Source organism: Elaeis guineensis, chromosome 4 (genome assembly GCF_000442705.2).
Source record: "Elaeis guineensis isolate ETL-2024a chromosome 4, EG11, whole genome shotgun sequence".
NCBI classification, from domain to species: Eukaryota; Viridiplantae; Streptophyta; class Magnoliopsida; order Arecales; family Arecaceae; genus Elaeis; species Elaeis guineensis.
This window is the reverse complement of record NC_025996.2, coordinates 62633421-62651098: the sequence shown is the minus strand read 5'-3', so window position 1 is coordinate 62651098 and position 17678 is coordinate 62633421. Positions and strand designations below refer to the sequence as shown.

Below are 17678 nucleotides of genomic sequence, written 5' to 3'. Positions count from 1 at the left end.
ATTGTAATTTTGAAGTTTTTATTTCTTGGAAGTTTTTTTTACTTTTGATACCCTTAATTATATCCTTGTGCGTTTCAGGTGGAGAAATCAAAACTGTTTCAAGAATTTTTTTTCAATGGCTTATTTGGTAAGCTATTTAGTGGATCTAGATCATCTGGAATGCAGAGAGAATTCCTGTTTAGGGCAGGACATAAATTATCATGGAGCTCTCTGAATATGTACTTGCTTTTACCCCTTGAGTCCTCGTTGCTTACAAATCATGGTACTCTAAACATTTACTGGAAGGCAATTGATGCATGTGCATCCATGGTGAAATATCTGAGAAATATATACTCGCTAAATGGTGACTGTTGTCCTGAATGTTCATTAGATAGCTGTTCAATATCTTATAGAGCAACAAGTGAGAGTTCAGACATCATTCACTTGGCTAACAAATCTCTTAAGACCGAGTACCTTAAAGATTCAGTGGTTTTATCCATTCATACTGGGAGGATCTATTCTGTTCTTGATGTGATAGATGATATTACTACAGAGAGTCCATTTGATGAGTCTTTTGATGCCAAACCATCACAATTTGCTTCATTCATAGACTATTACTACCAAAAGTAAGTTTTGTTCCTTTTTGGCTACAATTTTGGTTGTTGTTTCTTACACCACATCACTTTGCTGCCATGCTGAAGATTTTTCTATTAATACATTCTCCACAAATACAGGTACAATATTATACTTCAATACCCAGGACAGCCACTGTTATTACTAAAGCAAAGCCATAACCCGCACAATCTTCTTTTTTCGAAATCAAAATTTGATGGTCTGTGAAATGGGTGTCATATGTATCTACTAATAATATTTCATTACACCATCCATATGTCATGGTTTTTGGATTTTGTATGATAGCTTTATAAAGGTTGTATTTTATATGAAAATGCAATTTGCAATGTTGACCTCCAGTTTTGATATGTGAATAGTGTGTACTGTTGTGACAGATGGTTCCACTGGCCAAGTTTGATGGTAGAGAAACAACAAGTTCATGCTCGTGTCCCTGCTGAACTTTTGGTTTACATAGATATATCAACCGATATATTGAAGTCATTTTATTTACTACCTTCAGTAATGCATCGTTTGGAATCATTAATGCTGGCCAGCCAGCTTCGAGAAGAAATTGGTTTTAGTGATAGCCATTCTCGCATATCAAGTTCTCTGGTTTGTTTTTGCATTGTCATATTTTGTTTTCACATATTAGCTGACGGATATTTGCTTATTGATTTGATTTTTTTTTGAGCTTAGATTTTAGAAGCAATTACAACTATGAGATGTGGTGAGAATTTTTCTTTGGAGCGTTTGGAACTGCTGGGGGACTCGGTGTTTAAATATGTCGTGAGCTGCCATCTATTTTTGAGATATCCTAAGAAGCACGAAGGGCAGCTATCCGATCGTAGATCCTGGGCAACTTGTAACTCGACACTTCATAAACTGGGAACCAGTCGCTCCATACAGGTATATGACCTTTTCACACTTCTGGTTGCCTGGGCAACTTGTAACTCGACACTTCATAAACTGGGAACCAGTGATCCATACAGGTATATGACCTTTTCACACTTCTGGTTGCCCAGAAAGCTTCTCACAGATAATCAAGTACTTTATGAATATATTATAACTTCTGGGGCATTTGCCAATTTCCAAAGTTTACGTTTAAGAACAAAAAAAAGCCAAGGCTAAAGTGCAGTTAACTGGTGAGAACTGCAAATATTCCATGCTAATCCTCTGCACCTGTTTTTCATGCCCGTATCAACTTACTGCCAAATTTGGCATAATTGTAGCTAACAAGCTACTTTCAAATTTTTAACATTTCCTAGTTTGTTATGAAATATATCTTATTGCTCCTATGGCAGCTGCATACAGAGTTTCTTTCTTAAATATCTATTGCATGTATTGGTACCATTCAAGCATGCTTCAAACAGCTTCATGAGGAAAGGATCTAGTGGGCTTGGTAAGATTAGGCTGTGATTTTGATATGGTGGGTGAAATGGCAAAGAAGGGTGAGAGATTTGAAATCTTGAAATATGGGAGGAACTATATTGGAAAGGGTCATGATAAAAGTAGATGGCAAGGGATTCACAAAGTCCATAAGGCCTTTTGATTATCAATACGATCTTTATTCATTTTCCTCATACTGTATATACCTTTTTTTTAATTATGCATCACTAATGTTTGCCAGCTAATATTTTACCAAAGAAAATAACAAATCAAAAGGAGTAGATTGAGACAATTAGAAACAGTTAGTATATATGTTGATCTCTACTTATATTAATATCAGATGGTTTCTCCCATATTTTGAATAATGGTATACAATGTTTTATTCTGTAAAAACTCAGCTTTAAGTTCTGGCGGGAGAGCAAGTGATCATCTCAAATTGTTTCATGATGCATTAAGGAAGACTAACTTTCCCTGTGCCTTTTCACGTGAATGAGTTGGGTAGTTGAACATGTGTTCTTCTGTTTATATCTAAATTATTGATAAAAAAGTGCTGTATGTAGCTTTAAATTGTTTCTTAACTTTCTTTCATATGATTATGATGAACTGAGCCACCTACTCGTATATATCAAACAAAATTGAAATAGCACACTATATTCTTTCAAAAAATTACTTCCTTTCATAACCAGCAAAGAGAAGAAAAAATGATATTGTAATGCGAAGAATCAGAAAATAATCTGCATCAGAAATAAATCAGAAATCTAGAAAAGGATATCTACATAAAATAATTTATGGTCAAATAAATTCGTGATAATTAGGTAAATGCTTTTGTCTCATATGTTGGTGACATACAATATAAAACCGAGTAACTCAATCTTCTTGATTGAGCTCATTCATATGTATATTAATGCAATTACCCATTCTGGTTCATGCTGGTTGGCATGTACATGCCGGATCAGTAGAAGAACCTATTAATTATTTCGAAATTTTCTATCAAAATGGGTATTGAGTATTTTTAATTTTTTGTTTTGGTGGGTGTGCTGATGTGGCATTACACAGTACCATCCTGCCAGCCAGAGGCTTGCGCATGCAAAATACTGGCACTTAAATCCTTGCGAAAAATACCACAAAAATCACATACCTTTTTTTTGTTATCTAAAATATTTGAAATCCCACAGGTCCGAAACTTATAAGGCAATATTTTTTTTTCCTTCTAAAAAAGTCTTTGAATGGTGTTTGAGTATTAAAATAGTAAATACTAAATACACATATACATGAAATGTAAAATGTAGGTCAATTATGCCCCATACTAGATATATCTTTTTAATTTAGATAATGTTGGCACTGTATTCAAATTAGTGGCATCATACAAAGTTGACTACATGACAGATTTCATTATAGAAGATACAAGCTAAATTCATTGACAACGTTAAATCTTGTCTAGTCAGGTTGACACTGGCTAGCATTGTGTTACCTCATCTTGCTTTTTAACGATGGTTTTGCTTTCTAGTTTCAAATTTTCTGTAACTCTTGCAATGTACTTATGCAATTTGTGTGTATCTTGTCTAATGCATGAAGCTAAAGTGCTAGACTGCTTCTGTACAATAACATGATTAATGTCAGTGGCCTGTCTGGCAAATGGATAAGTAGGTGAATTCCTTTAATTTTTCAATACTCATGAATAACAGGCATAGACTATTGCATACAAAACTTAATTCAATTCATGTCGATACTTGATACTAATCGTCAATTGTTTTAGTGTACAGCAATTTGTTCTGATGGTTGTCCTTTCACTCAAAAACTTGTACTCAATGAAATCTAAATAGAACTGGTCTTTTACTTTTTCTTGCATTGATAATATCTTCCTTTTTTGTCTTTTAGCAAGGAAATGTTCTTGCGGTGTCTATTTTTGTCTTATGTCTAACCTATTTTATGTCAAGAATTCTTGAGAAATTGAATAAAGACAAATGGTTAATCGAATATTAAATGCTTTGCAGTGGGGGTCTATAAAATTTTTATGGTCTGGGTCTGCTTATGCTGACTCTATATCTAAGCTTTAGAAGGGAACTGTTAAAATTTACACAGAGAAATTTGATAAGATTTTACCTTTTGGTTTTTATAGTTATCCACCTGACTGGGCCAACAGATTAAGTACAAACACATCTTAAGATGAATGTTCATGATGGCAAACGTCAAGGAAGGACAAGTTCAGAGATGAAAGTTTTTTGTCTTTTGGTCCTAAATTAATTACCATTAGCTTACAGCAAATTAACTGCAATCCGAAACCAATTATGCCCTTGAATTTGAGTGCCTCATATAGGGTGTTTCCTACTTGGCAGCAATCTGTTTAAGTAGGTGCACTTTTATTATTTTCATGTAATGTTTCTTTTATGTCCTTTTCCTTTTTTTTTTGTTTAACTACAAACTTTCAATACAGGGTTATATACGGGACAGTGCATTTGATCCACGGCGCTGGGTTGCTCCTGGACAAATTTCATTACGTCCCCTCCCTTGCATTTGTGGGATTGACACTTCTGATGTCCCCGTTGAAAGAAGATACATGACTGAAGAGACTACTGTTGTGGTAGGAAAGGCCTGTGACAAAGGTCACAGGTGGATGTGCTCTAAGACTATTGCAGATTGTGTTGAAGCTCTCATAGGAGCATACTATGTAGGTGGTGGATTAAGTGCTGTGTTTTCATTGATGAGATGGTTGGGCATTGATGTAAAATTTGAAACAACATTAGTGAAAGGAGCAAAGTTGATTGCATCTCATTGGTGTTACCTTGCACTAGTGAATGAAATTGAAATGTTGGAATCTAAACTTAATTATAGGTTTTCAATAAAGGGTCTACTATTGGAGGCCATCACACATCCATCTCAACAGGAGTTAGGACTTGATTACTGCTACCAGGTTTAATGAACATAAATCTTCAAAGCTTTTAATATATAAAATTTTTAATGTCTTCTTGAATTTGCTGTAACAAGTTTTATCCTAATGCAGATTTACATAAAAAAATTGATTATATTATATGTAATGTTTTTTTTTTTTTCTTTTAGCGACTTGAATTTCTGGGTGACTCTGTATTGGACTTGCTTATTACATGGCGTCTCTTTATAAACTATGGAGATAGTGACCCTGGAGAACTGACTGATTTGCGTTCAGCCTCAGTTAATAATGAAAATTTTGCACAAGCTGCTGTAAGACACAACTTTCAACAATATCTTCAACATGGCTCTGGAATACTTTTAGGTCAAATAACAGAATATGTAAAGTATATCTCAGAAAATCAAGGCAATGAAGATATGCTCCTATCAGCTGGTGTTCACAAAAGTCCCAAGGTTGGCTACTATATGATAGCAGCTCCATTACATCCTTCCACCTGGGGATCATTGATATGTATAGCAAGCATCAGATTTTGCTATATTAGTTTTAATTCACTTTCTTCTTTGTCTACATAGTTTTACTTGGGTTATTTTGGGGCTCACCCTGTTTTAATACAAGGCCCCCTTATATTGTTTTTTACTTTTTGGTTCAGGTTCTTGGAGATATTGTAGAGAGTATTGCAGGGGCAACATTAATAGATACAGAACTTAATCTCGATATGGTTTGGGGGATTTTCCAACCAATACTTTCTCCTATTATAACACCTGATAGGCTGGAATTACCCCCTCTTCGCAAATTAATTGAGTTATGTAGCTATCTCGGGTATTTCATAAATACAAAATGCACAAATACTGGGGAAGAGGTTGCTGCTGAACTTGCAGTACAGCTTAGAGATGAACTATTGGTAGGACGTGGATGTGACAGAAATAGAAAAGCTGCAAAAGCACAAGCAGCTGCTTGTTTATTGAAGGACCTTGAGGTCAGTTGGTATACTTTGTTTATTGTTGCCTTTTCTTCTATTTCATTGAGTTCATATATTTGTTAACTGAAGTTTAATGAGCATCATAACCTGAATATTTTTTATTCATGTTGAAAGTTTTTTGAACTCACAAAAGTCACTTGGAATAGCTGAACTTTTACGGCATATTCTTTCCAATTTCCATATCTATATTTTGGTCATTTCTGTTAGCATTTGTAGGAGAAATATACACTTGTGTTGGCTTTTATCTTTTATGGTGGACAATGAAGAGATACTTTTTGAAACAGAAAAAGGGAATTTCACATACTCAATATGTATCCAGAAGGGAACATGAACTTGATTCTAGAGACATATCCTTTCATTCAGCTATAGATGTAAGTATTCTTGCACCTTAAAAAGATGAATGACTTTATTGAGCCTTACTGTTTTAAGCAGCAGTTGATGATGGAGTGCTTTTGCAGTTGGGAGAATCTGCATATTCTACATTTTCAAAGGAAAATTGTTATCCAAATGATCTTTCCAGGTTGAGCAGTTCCAAGCTGAATGAACCAGGTGGGCATTATTTATTTTCATCCAAATTTGCTGTTAATTATTTTGCCTTTTTCATTTTGGCTAGTTAAGTTCTCTTCTTCATGACCCTTCTTGTTGTTCTAGAATCTCCTTTAGCATCTACTTCATATTTTCATATGATTATACTTAGCTTTCCATCTTGTCACACTCAAAAACACAAGTGAGGTCCATGGCAAATTGGCAACTTCTGTACAGTCATAGGGAACACCTTACAAACATGCAAGGCATCCAGCTTGTTATCAAACCAGAACCATCCAATCACATAGGTGTTAGTATAAAATTAGAGAACTAGTACTCCAAAAATTAATAATTTATCAAATCTGCACAACTAACCAAAAATCAAATAACCATTTCACTAGGTTCTATCTTTAAACAGTTCAAAAAAAAAAAAAATCACACAATCACAAAGTTGCCAAATATTCTCAACCAAAAACTAATAAAACTCAGATCAGTCCAAGCTACAAACTAGCCTTACATCTAATTGCACTCCCAGTTGTATCATGTCAGTCTCTAGGCCTTTGGAGTTGTAAATGCAGAAAAACAGGGTATAGCTTGACAGCTTCATAAGAAAAAATCTACCTCATCCAGCTGGAATAATCCAACTTAGAGAAACTTTAAACAATTGAGCACATAAGGAAATAAGATACGTTTGATCAAAATAGATTTTTGCAAATAAAGTTTCTTTTTCATAAATTTCATTTAAGTTCAATTTCCAATTCTAAATCAGTTCACAAATTCATGTTTAACTCACTAGCCTATAAGGGTACTGCATTTATACCTTGTGATAGGTCTAGTGAACCACACTTGCATCCTGGGGGTTGGACCAGTACTACAACACTTATATCCTGCAGAGTGGGCCAATGGTACCGCATTTATACTGCACGAAGTGAGCCAATATACTAAGTTCTAGACTAGTCAGTGGTACTAGTTCATATAACTTGTTGGAGAGTGGGATGGTCCCACATTGGCTAGGCAAAGGACTTTTATATGCACATGGGCCCATCCACCTATTAGTTTAAACTTTCGGGCTGGTTACTAACATGGTATCAAAGCCAAAGGTCATGGATTCAAATCCTCATTTAGGCTAATTTTACCTGTTTATTTTCTTTAGTTTTTTTTTCTCTTGACTCATTCACGATTTAGTTTTTCTTGACTCATCCATCATCCGTTACTCATTTATCCCTTCATGTGCATGGTCTGGCCGAACTTGAAGGGGGAAGGTGCTAAGGCCTGATATACATTGTTGACCTTTTCCCAAACAGCTTAAGCTCTTAGGGTCTAGTGGCAAACTGATGTGGTATTAGAGCGAGCCACCTATTTTGTTCAGTTCTCCCCTCTTGCTTTCCATGTTTAGTCCTTCATGTTTTATCCTATGGGTTCTCCATATGCGAGGGGATGTTGAAGACTAGGATAGTCCCACATTGGATAGGCAAGGGACATTTTAGTAGCCTTAAATACATTTGGGCCGATCCTCCTATTAGCTTAATCTTTGGCTAGATTGCTAACATAACCTGCACTTGCAAGGTCTAGTGCATACTTAGGCTGAGAGTCACAAACAATATTTATTCAATTTGAAGTTGTTCATAAATCATTGAGATATCACTCTTTAATATTCATAATTTTCAAACAATCTTCAAATTTCGAAACCGATTAACTTCTCAAGAGATTTAATAATTTTTATTGGATATGATCTACAAAGGTGTTCAAAAAGTGTTCATTGTACACATGTTTTTTCGAAAAGGTTCTCAGACAGTATTCCATTGAGTCCCTTGGTTGGTAATTACTTGAAATTATCCTGCTTGATTCAAATCATAGAATATAGTAAAATTGATATCAAGGAATAAGAATCATGTTTTTAAGATACAATTTTAAATATAATGTCCATATTCGAAATGACTTGTAGGGTAATTGACAGTTCAGAAAGAGAGCATGAGGATATCATCCAAAATATTATCTCATTCAAGGGATTGTTACAAATGTCAGCAAATTAATATTTATCATAAATGTTTGCATGGGGAAGTTAACAAAAGAAACTCTAGAAAAGGTAGAGTCTCCAAAAGGAACCATCGAAAACCTAATAATCTACATTATATTTCTGTTAGAGATATGGCTATGCTGAGATTGAAATAATTTCCTAATGTCCTGGATATTCCCCAAATAATTTCCCTAATTTATTTTGAAGGCCTACAAGAGTTTCAGGTCGTCAGGGTCATTTATAGCCTCCAAATAAAGTCTAATAATGCCGACACTAACAAGGTCCTCATATGTACTTAGAATTGGCCAACTGTAATGATGTAATATAAAACACTGATTTTTAATATTTATTTGTAAAAATAATATGCCATAGGATCTGTTAAATTTAAAGTATAATCTTATAGTCTTATATCCTGAATTTTATGAAAACATTCGACAAAATTTTAATATCTGATATATCATTTTTAGAAATCTAAAAGTAAACAAACATCATTTTATTGCATAAAAATTAGGTTAAAGAGTTAGAATATGCAGAATTATTATAGTCAGATATTTATTTTTCTTTAGTTTATTGTACAGAAATTGTCTTGCGCAAAAACTAGATTTTAGAAATATGACACAAAAATATATAATACTCACAGATTTAGGTTAGTGCTATTTATTTCACAGAAATTAATTTACAGATTTATTATTTTGCAGAAAGTTAGTTTACCCAATATTGATATCCATAATTCCAATATACCGAAATTTAAAAATTAGAATATGATGTTCAGAAAATTAAATTGCAGAAATTCAAAACAGGTTTTGTTTAGTTGGAAATTGTGTTTGCCAGAATTTGTTTTATAGAAATTAATTTCCTGCAGTGTGATATATGAAAACTTGATATTCAGAAATTTTAAAATGAAAACACAGATTTCTAGAAAAATAACTTTTTGAAAAAATTAAAGCATGTTTTAGAAATTTTGCAGAAATCACATTATACAGAAATTGAATACATTAAAATAAGAGGATCACAAGACTTTTAAGGTTCTATAACTTCAAGACATGCGGAATTGAGGTCAAAGTGATATTGTAACGACACCTAGGACCTCACCCAAAAAGGTTAGCTTGGTGCTATTTGTGTTCTTTAGTTTTGTGTAAGTGCCCAAGATCTACCAAGTTCATAATTGATGTTGGAGTAAACATATGCTGGTATGGGTCCTCATACACTCCCCTTATTTAAGCCGTAGCATCCTCACCAAGCTGAGGGTCCAAATCCAATGAACTCTAATCACAAATACTATGATTAACTCAATATCAGTTCTAAATGGACTCATGCTGTAGTATCCCCTAGTCTATATGGATCATAGACCGGGTTTGCTCTAATAGTATTTATAACAACCCACGACTTCACCTAGAAAGTCTAGCCAAAAGTTGTTATTTGATTCCTTGGCTCTATATAAGTACGCAAGATCTATCCAGTATATAATCAATATGAGACTAAACAAATACCCGTTTGGATCCTTATAGATACATGGGAGACACACCCAAGGTTTTAAATCCTGTGGGAAAAGACTGTCCCGATTTTCTCCTAGAACGGGATGTATTGTGTCCCATCCTATCCCATCCTGATACTTAGAACAGAGGATGTTGCAAGATGTCCTAATTGAGATGCTGAGACAATGACGGGATGGTCCTGTTTCGACGCATGGGATGGTACCCTATCATGGTGTCCTGTGGGACATCCCACTAGGATCTGAATCCTTGGACACAACCACTCTCAACATTGGGATGTCCATTCCGCAAGGTTTAAGTTTGGACTTTACTTGAAATCCAATATCATACCTTCACTATATATAATAGCTAATCCAAATTGTCTAAGGATTTCCTTCTAGAGATTGGACATTACTCTTCTTACACCACATCTAAACTGACTATGACCTAAAGACTGATGCACCAAGAGAGATTCAGGCCAAAATTCTAAGAGCTTAGGTTGATACATAATGGAGTGAGAGCTACCGGCCCAAGCAAGACTGTTAATGCAGGAGTCCAAGGATGGTGGTCCACTACTCATGATGTGGGGGGATAGGCATATTGCTGAAAAAGTGAGAAGAGTGGCTGCCAGGTTCCTAGAATTGGTACCACGGTTCATACCATTCAGGATTAGCATGCTACAGTATGGATCCTTTCTCAAGAACTGCAAGAATTCATGACAACATTCCTTTTCTGCAGTCCTTATACTTCTTTTGTTGCATATGTAAATATTGTGGGAAGGCTTACCCATGAAGAAAGTATTCGATATAAAGCATGCTTTTATAATAAGCATGTTGGAAGTCTATTCTAAGCCAATTGTACATAATACCAAAGCATCATGTGCTATCACACTTACCTACCAAAATTTATCAAAGAAGCCCTCTATTTATACATTTTCATGACCTTTTCCAGATGTACAGAGGTTCAGCAAGGCACTCCTGATTTTTCTTTTCGTTTTAAATATAGCTGAATAGTATATAGAAATCATCAACAGCTCCCACATATTAGCAGTGGAAAAACACTTCTAGTAGTTTCTTTATATTTAAATCTGCACTTTAAGCTTACAGAACTGGAAAGTTAGAGGTTATTGCTATTTTACCACATAAATGTTTGATACTTCAGAAAAAAGATCCATCCTATACCAAACCATATTATGAAACTCCGGTTTTCATTCATACCCCATAATTGAGTATAAATGTTTCAAAAATTAGTCATAAGAAATTTAAAAAATAAACTATTAGAGAGTAAAATGGAAAGGATGTTATTGATATTGGACAATCTCCAAAATGAAGTGTATGTTCTAGAAAGTTGAATTGTCTACTACAAAGGAACCTATAATTGTATGGCACTGTGAATGAAAGTGAATGGAAAAGATTATACTATATTTCTCATTATCAACTTCATGAATATAGATCTATAAATATACTAAAGTGGAAAGGCTACTATGGTAACTTTGCAATTATATCCAAATATATATGGTAACTATACAAATATCTCTAATAATCACAATCAAGAAAATATGGTAAGTTTAATCCTAGAATCCTTATAGGATGCGACCATAATAGTCATGATCTTGATAACTCAACAATATTCACATGGTAATGGGCATGATATTATGATTCTAGAATCCCTATAGCCATGTGAGCATAATAGTCAAGATCTTGACAACTCATGATAATATTCTTGACAACCCACGATAATTTTCACATTCCCCCTCAAACTCAAGATGGATGACTGGAAGCAAGCTTGAGTTTGGATAATAAGAGATGAAAACAGCTTGGAGGATAAGTTTTGGTGAAAATATTAGCAAGTTGATCTGCAGAAGAAATATAGTGAAGATGTAAAGTTCCATGAAGTACATGGTGGCGCACAAAGTGATAGTCAATCTCAATATGCTTAGTTTATGAAAATATCATAATGAGCTATTTGGATTGCACTTCGGTTATCGCAGTATAATAGAGTAGGAATTGTGCATGAAACACCCATGTTTTCTAATAACCAACGCAACCATATCAGTTCAGCAGTGGTATCTGCAATGCGCGATATTTAGCTTCAGTACTTGATCGAGCAACTGCAATTTGCTTCTTACTTCAAGAAATAAGTGAATCTCCAAGCAAGAAATAGTATCCAGTTGTTGACCGACGATTAGTTGGATCATCTGCCCAATCAGCATCAGAAAAAGCATGTAGTTCAAGGGCCGACTGAGGTGAAGAAATGTAAGTCATGAAATATTGTTCCTTTTATATACTGTAGGATACGGATCACTGCTGCATAATGTGTGGAGTGGGGTGTAGATAAAAACTGACTTACCAGATGTACTGCATAAGCAATATCTGGTCTAGTAACAGTGAGATAAACCAAATAACCAACCAACTGTCGATATAGAGTAGGATCAATCAGTAGCTCCCGTCCGTAGCAAGAAGTTTGGCATTAGTCTCAATGGGAGTATCAATTGTTTTGTTATCGGTCAATCCTGCTCGAGCAAGAAGATCAAAGCATACTTGACTTGTGAGAGATAAAGTCTATCATCAGATGTTGAGACTTCAAGCCTCAGAAAATAGCTAAGAGAACCTAAGTCTTTCATCTCAAACTATTGACTAAGAGAATGCTTCAAATCATATATATCTCAATACTAATGATCATATCATCCAAATAAAGTAGAAGTAAAATGAGTCCTTTAGAGTCTTGTGAGTAAAAAGTGTTGAATCATGAGTGCTAGCAGTAAAGCCAAATTGAGCAATGGTGGAGCTAAACTTTGAAAACCAAGCACGGGGTGCCTGTTTAAGGCCTTATAATGCTCAACGCAGTTGACAAACAATATTAGGAGGATGAGGTACCCAAGAGGAGGTTGCATATAAATCTCTTCTTCTAAATCACCATTAAAAAAAGTATTTTTTATATCCATCTGAAAGAGAGACCATTTTCTAATAGAAGTGACAGGTAACAAAGAATGAACTGATGTTAGTCTGGTGACAGGAGCAAAGATCTCCTTATAATAATTGATTCCATATTTCTGGATAAATCCTTTTGCCACTAGATGTGCTTTGTAATGCTCAACTATACCATTCGATCGAGTTTTGATTTGTATGCCCATTTGCATCCCACCATAGATTTGTTAGGGAGCAACTCAACTAGGTCCCATGTGTGAGTTTTTGTGAAAGCATCAAGCTCCTTAGTCGTAGCTTTTCGCCAAAGAGGATTAGAAGAAGCCTCATGATATGATCGAGGCTCATGTAAAGTAGCTAATGCAAAATAACAATGGTAATCATTAAGATGTGAGGGTATGCATCTTACTCGGGGGAACGATGAGGCATGGCTTGTGACTCAGGAGTGTCAACATGATCCATTGGCTGTTCAGGAATAATGGGGTCGGTCGAGATAGTGGAAGGAGGAGATACCTCTTCATCACTTACAGAGTACTTGAAAAAAGGTCAATAGTAGAGTCAGTGAAAAAGGGTAGATGGGAAGTATTTATGTGAAACTTGGAAAGAGATGTGAATGATTTACATTCCAAAAAAGTCACAATGTGAAATCCTAAGATGTTTAGATATTGGATTGTAGCACCTATATCCCTTATGTTCAATTTCGCATCCAAGAAAACAACAAATACGAGAGCGAGGCTCAAGTTTGGTACGTTCATGAGACTGGAGCAAAACGAAACAAGCACAACCAAAAACTTTCAGATGAGAATAATCAAGACTAGAACCGTACAGACGCTCGTATGGTGATTGATTATGATTGACTGGTGAGGGAACACGATTTATAGTATAGACTGCATTCAAAGTAGTCTCCCCCCAAAATTGTTCTGGAATTGAAGCAGCAATAAGTAAAGCTTTAGTAGTATCAAGAATATGTCTAAGTTTACGCTTAGCACGACCATTTTGTTGGGAGGCGCCGGCACATGAAAAATTTGAGCAAGTTCCTTCACTTCTAAGAAAAGCAAGCATAGACTCCGACTTATGTTCTTGTGCATTATTAGATCGAAAAATTTTGATGGTTTGAGAAAATTGGGTGTGAATCATTTTTGCAAATTCTTGATAAATATCATAAAGCTCGGATCTATGTTTCATTAAATAAACCCAAGAATAAAAGGAAAAGTCATCAATAAAAATTATAAAGTAACGAGAGCCAGCCATAGTAGGAATAGGGGCTGGTCCCCATATGTCAGAGTGAACCAAGTCAAAAGGTGCTAATTCAATGGATTCACTTTTATTAAAAGGCAATGCATGCTGTTTTCCAACTTGACACTCAATACAATCAAATTTTTCAGAAATAACAGGCCCTAATTGATGACTAGAAACTAAGTATTGTAAACGAGATAAAGATGCATGACTTAGATGAGAGTGCCACAATTCTAAAGGTATGGATGAGCTAGTAGATGCTGCAGAGAAGGAATGGCTTGACACATGAAGTGATAAGAGTTCAAACATCCGTCCAATTCTACGGCCTATCCTAATGACCTATCCCGTCTGTGGATCCTGTATTGTACAACCATGAAAAGAAAAATATAAGTCAAACCCACTTTCACAAAGTTGTCCAATAGAAAGCAAGTTTAAGGCAAGCTTGGGAACATGGTAGACATCAGGAAGAGAAAGGTTATTAGTAGAAATGGATCCTAAACTAGTGGCAGCCATGGTTGAACCATCAGTAGTGCAAATAGTAGGTCCATTAGAAACAGAAGACATAGTAGAAAAATATGTGGAATTAGGGGTCATATGGTTAAAATAGGTTGAATCAATAAACCAAAAAGCATTATCTGAGATTGCTGAGAGGGCAGAAGATGACTGAGTGTTATTACGAGATAAAACCTGTGAAATGAGTGCCTCAAGATCAAACATTGTGAGAGAAGCAAGCGAAGTATGCTCAATCTATTCTCAGTAAATGGAGTTGAAGTAGGTATAGAATCCTTAAAAAATCGACAACTACAGAAGTGTGTTGAGAGGAGTTGGATTTATCAAGCTTCCTACAAAAGTCAATAGTATGCCCAGGAGTACGACAATAAGCACAGAAACGGTTAGATTTGTTAGCACGTTGAGTGTCCGAATGATCTGGTTTAATCAAGTAGCCTGATTTTCTATTATGTGCTGAGGTCGTGACTAGAACACCGTCTTGCTTCTGGAAATGCATAGTATGGAGGGGTGTTTCCTTAGTTTTCAACTTGCAAGTGTGGCATCAACAGATGGTAGAGGAGATCGATGTAGGATAGATACCCTAATAGGCTCAAAGTTATCTCTGAGTGCCATAAAAAATTGAGTAAGTCAAATAGAATCGCGATACTTGTTGAATAGGGGGATATCTTCAGAATAGGATAATTTTGGTTCAAGTAAGGCCAACTGGTCTCAGATAAAAGACATATGAGCATGAAACTTTGTAATGGATTGTCCTGGTTCCTGTCTTATACGCAGCAAATCACTCGTAAGTTGATATTATTGAGCAAAATTAGAGGAAATATGTTGTTTTCCCAATAAGTTCCAAACCTCTTTTGCAGTATCAAAATTACCAAATAGCATATTAATAGATGGGATAGAGGTATTGGCAAACCATGTGATAAATTTGAAATTGATTCCTTCCCAATCCTCAAGTCGGGCATGAAAGATCTTGTCGTCCTCATCCTTATCCTTTTCAGGCACTTCAAGATGACCATTAACATATTTCCAAAGTTTGCATCCACGCAAAAAATTACGCATGCTTTGAGCCCAATGGAGATAATTATTGCCATTAAGAATGACTTGAATAGGCTGAGAGATGTCATTTTGCATCAAAAGGTGAGCCAAAGTTTGAGCCATGGGACGGAAAACAAAGCAAGCAAGAACCAAAAAAGAAAGGTGAATTGGGAAACACGCACGGATGACACTGCTGTAGAAATGGACACAACAGACCGCTAGTGCAGTGGTGCGTGACGGCACGTGGAGATGACTGGCAGCAAAGGTGATGATGCTAGTGAACAATACCTCGAGGATGGCAGAAAATTATTCAAACCACAGTCTCTCAAGAAACTTTCACCACACTAAAACTGCAAAAGTCGCAAAGGAAGAGACCACGGAATCTTGCGGCTCTGATACCATGTGAATGAAAGTGAATGGAAAAGATTATACTGTATTTCTCATTATCAACTTTATGAATATAGGTCTATAACTACACTAAAGTGGAAAGGCTACTATGTTAGTTTTACAATTTTATCCAAACATATATGGTAGCTATACAAATGTGTCTAATAATCACAATCAAGAAAATATGATAAATTTAACCCTAGAATCTTTATAGGTTGCGACCATAATAGTCATGATCTTGACAACTCGTAATAATATTCACATGGTAATGGGCATGATATTATGATTCTAGAATCCTTATAGCCATGTGAGCATAATAGTCAATATTCTTGACAACTCACGATAATATTCACTTGCACAAAGAAATCTTTTACAACTATGCAACTTTGAGAATGGTAGCATGTAACATTCTTGTTCTTTCATAAATTGCAAGCAAGAATTTTCCTTGTGCACTTCTGCTGGTATGGCAACATGGAATTTTTTTCATATAGTTCTAATTTGAAAACCTGCTCGTTACATTCACATATGATCTTCCATATGAAAATGCCTTTTTACTTAAACCAAGTAGAAAAGATTCCTTAATAGCATCAACTTGATTAAATCATTGATTAAATCCTTCCCTCTGCCTTCTCTTTCCATAATGTTCTGTTTAAATTATCTGCAATTTGTAGCATGACTGACAAATGTGTTGTTGATGCTTCCAGTTATTCTTCCAATTAAGATGCAAAAAGGTGGCCCCCGGACTGCTCTATTTAATCTATGTAAAATATTACAGTGGCCTTTGCCAAGATTTGAATCAACAGAACAAAAGTTTAGGTTTGTATGACCATTCATGAGCTTAAATTATATGTTAAATGATCATTACTTCACGTGACAGAGGTATGTTAGCATATGAAACCTGCTGACTGCAATCAGGGAATTTTTTTGTCATTTATTATTACCAAGTGCTCGAAAGGAGTTTCTAGAACCTTTGGTTAAGCTAGGATGTAATTTAATTTATCGTTTGACTTCTAATTCTTCTGATTCTATCTTTTTCTCTCAACAGAACTCCAATTATTTGAACGGAGTAATGACTCAAAATTTCAACAGTTTCACATCAAGTATTTTGTTGCACATACCCAATACCACGGTAATTAGACTTGTGGGTGAGCAAAGAACAGATAAAAAGAGTGCACAAGATTCAGCAGCACTTGTCATGCTTCTTGAGCTGGAGAAACAAGGAATTTGCACCATGAAGGAGACATGAAGAAAGCATATGCGTATTTTATTTATATTAGTGACGCCCTAAGGGAGCTCTTGTTTGAAATCCTGGAACTAGCGAGCTTAATTCTCCTACGTAAATTCTGATCTCAATAGCCTTTGACTAATGCATGTTACTCTGGTCCCTGTTTGTGCCCACAAATGCCGGTTGGTTTAGAAAATCTAAATATCAGCCTCTTTCTGAGGTGGATTTTCGTTAGTTGGACTACAGATTGATAGTTCACCGTGCTTTCACTGCTTGAAACATTTCTCTTTATTTTGTTGAATTGCATCCACTTTTGATAGTTAATGTTTTCCCCAAGCATGAACGTATTCCGAACAGCTGCAACAACCGAAAAGTGAAAAAGCCTGGTTATTTGACCTTCGGAAATAATTTTCCATGCATTAATATACATTTTTGCAGTAGGGACAGAGTTACTCAGTCGGTTGGGTTCTGTTGGCTCTGGGTTTAATAGGGCTTAAAGTAGTTGAA

At 35.4% G+C, this 17678-nt stretch overlaps 1 protein-coding gene across 1 annotated transcript in view; it reads left to right on the top strand.

Annotated features, from left to right (window-relative positions):
* The window catches only part of LOC105033579 (endoribonuclease Dicer homolog 3b), a 60959-nt gene extending 43660 nt beyond the window's left edge, over positions 1-17299 (top strand). Inside the window, 13 exon segments of the mRNA XM_010908443.4 lie at positions 79-605; positions 714-811; positions 987-1001; positions 1004-1203; positions 1288-1497; positions 4412-4888; positions 5035-5316; positions 5514-5840; positions 6128-6214; positions 6302-6392; positions 16651-16762; positions 16992-16999; positions 17002-17299. Of these exon segments, the coding sequence (XP_010906745.2) occupies positions 79-605; positions 714-811; positions 987-1001; positions 1004-1203; positions 1288-1497; positions 4412-4888; positions 5035-5316; positions 5514-5840; positions 6128-6214; positions 6302-6392; positions 16651-16762; positions 16992-16999; positions 17002-17192 (2625 nt within the window). The 3' untranslated portion in view covers positions 17193-17299.
* Positions 17300-17678: the final 379 nt, after the last annotated feature.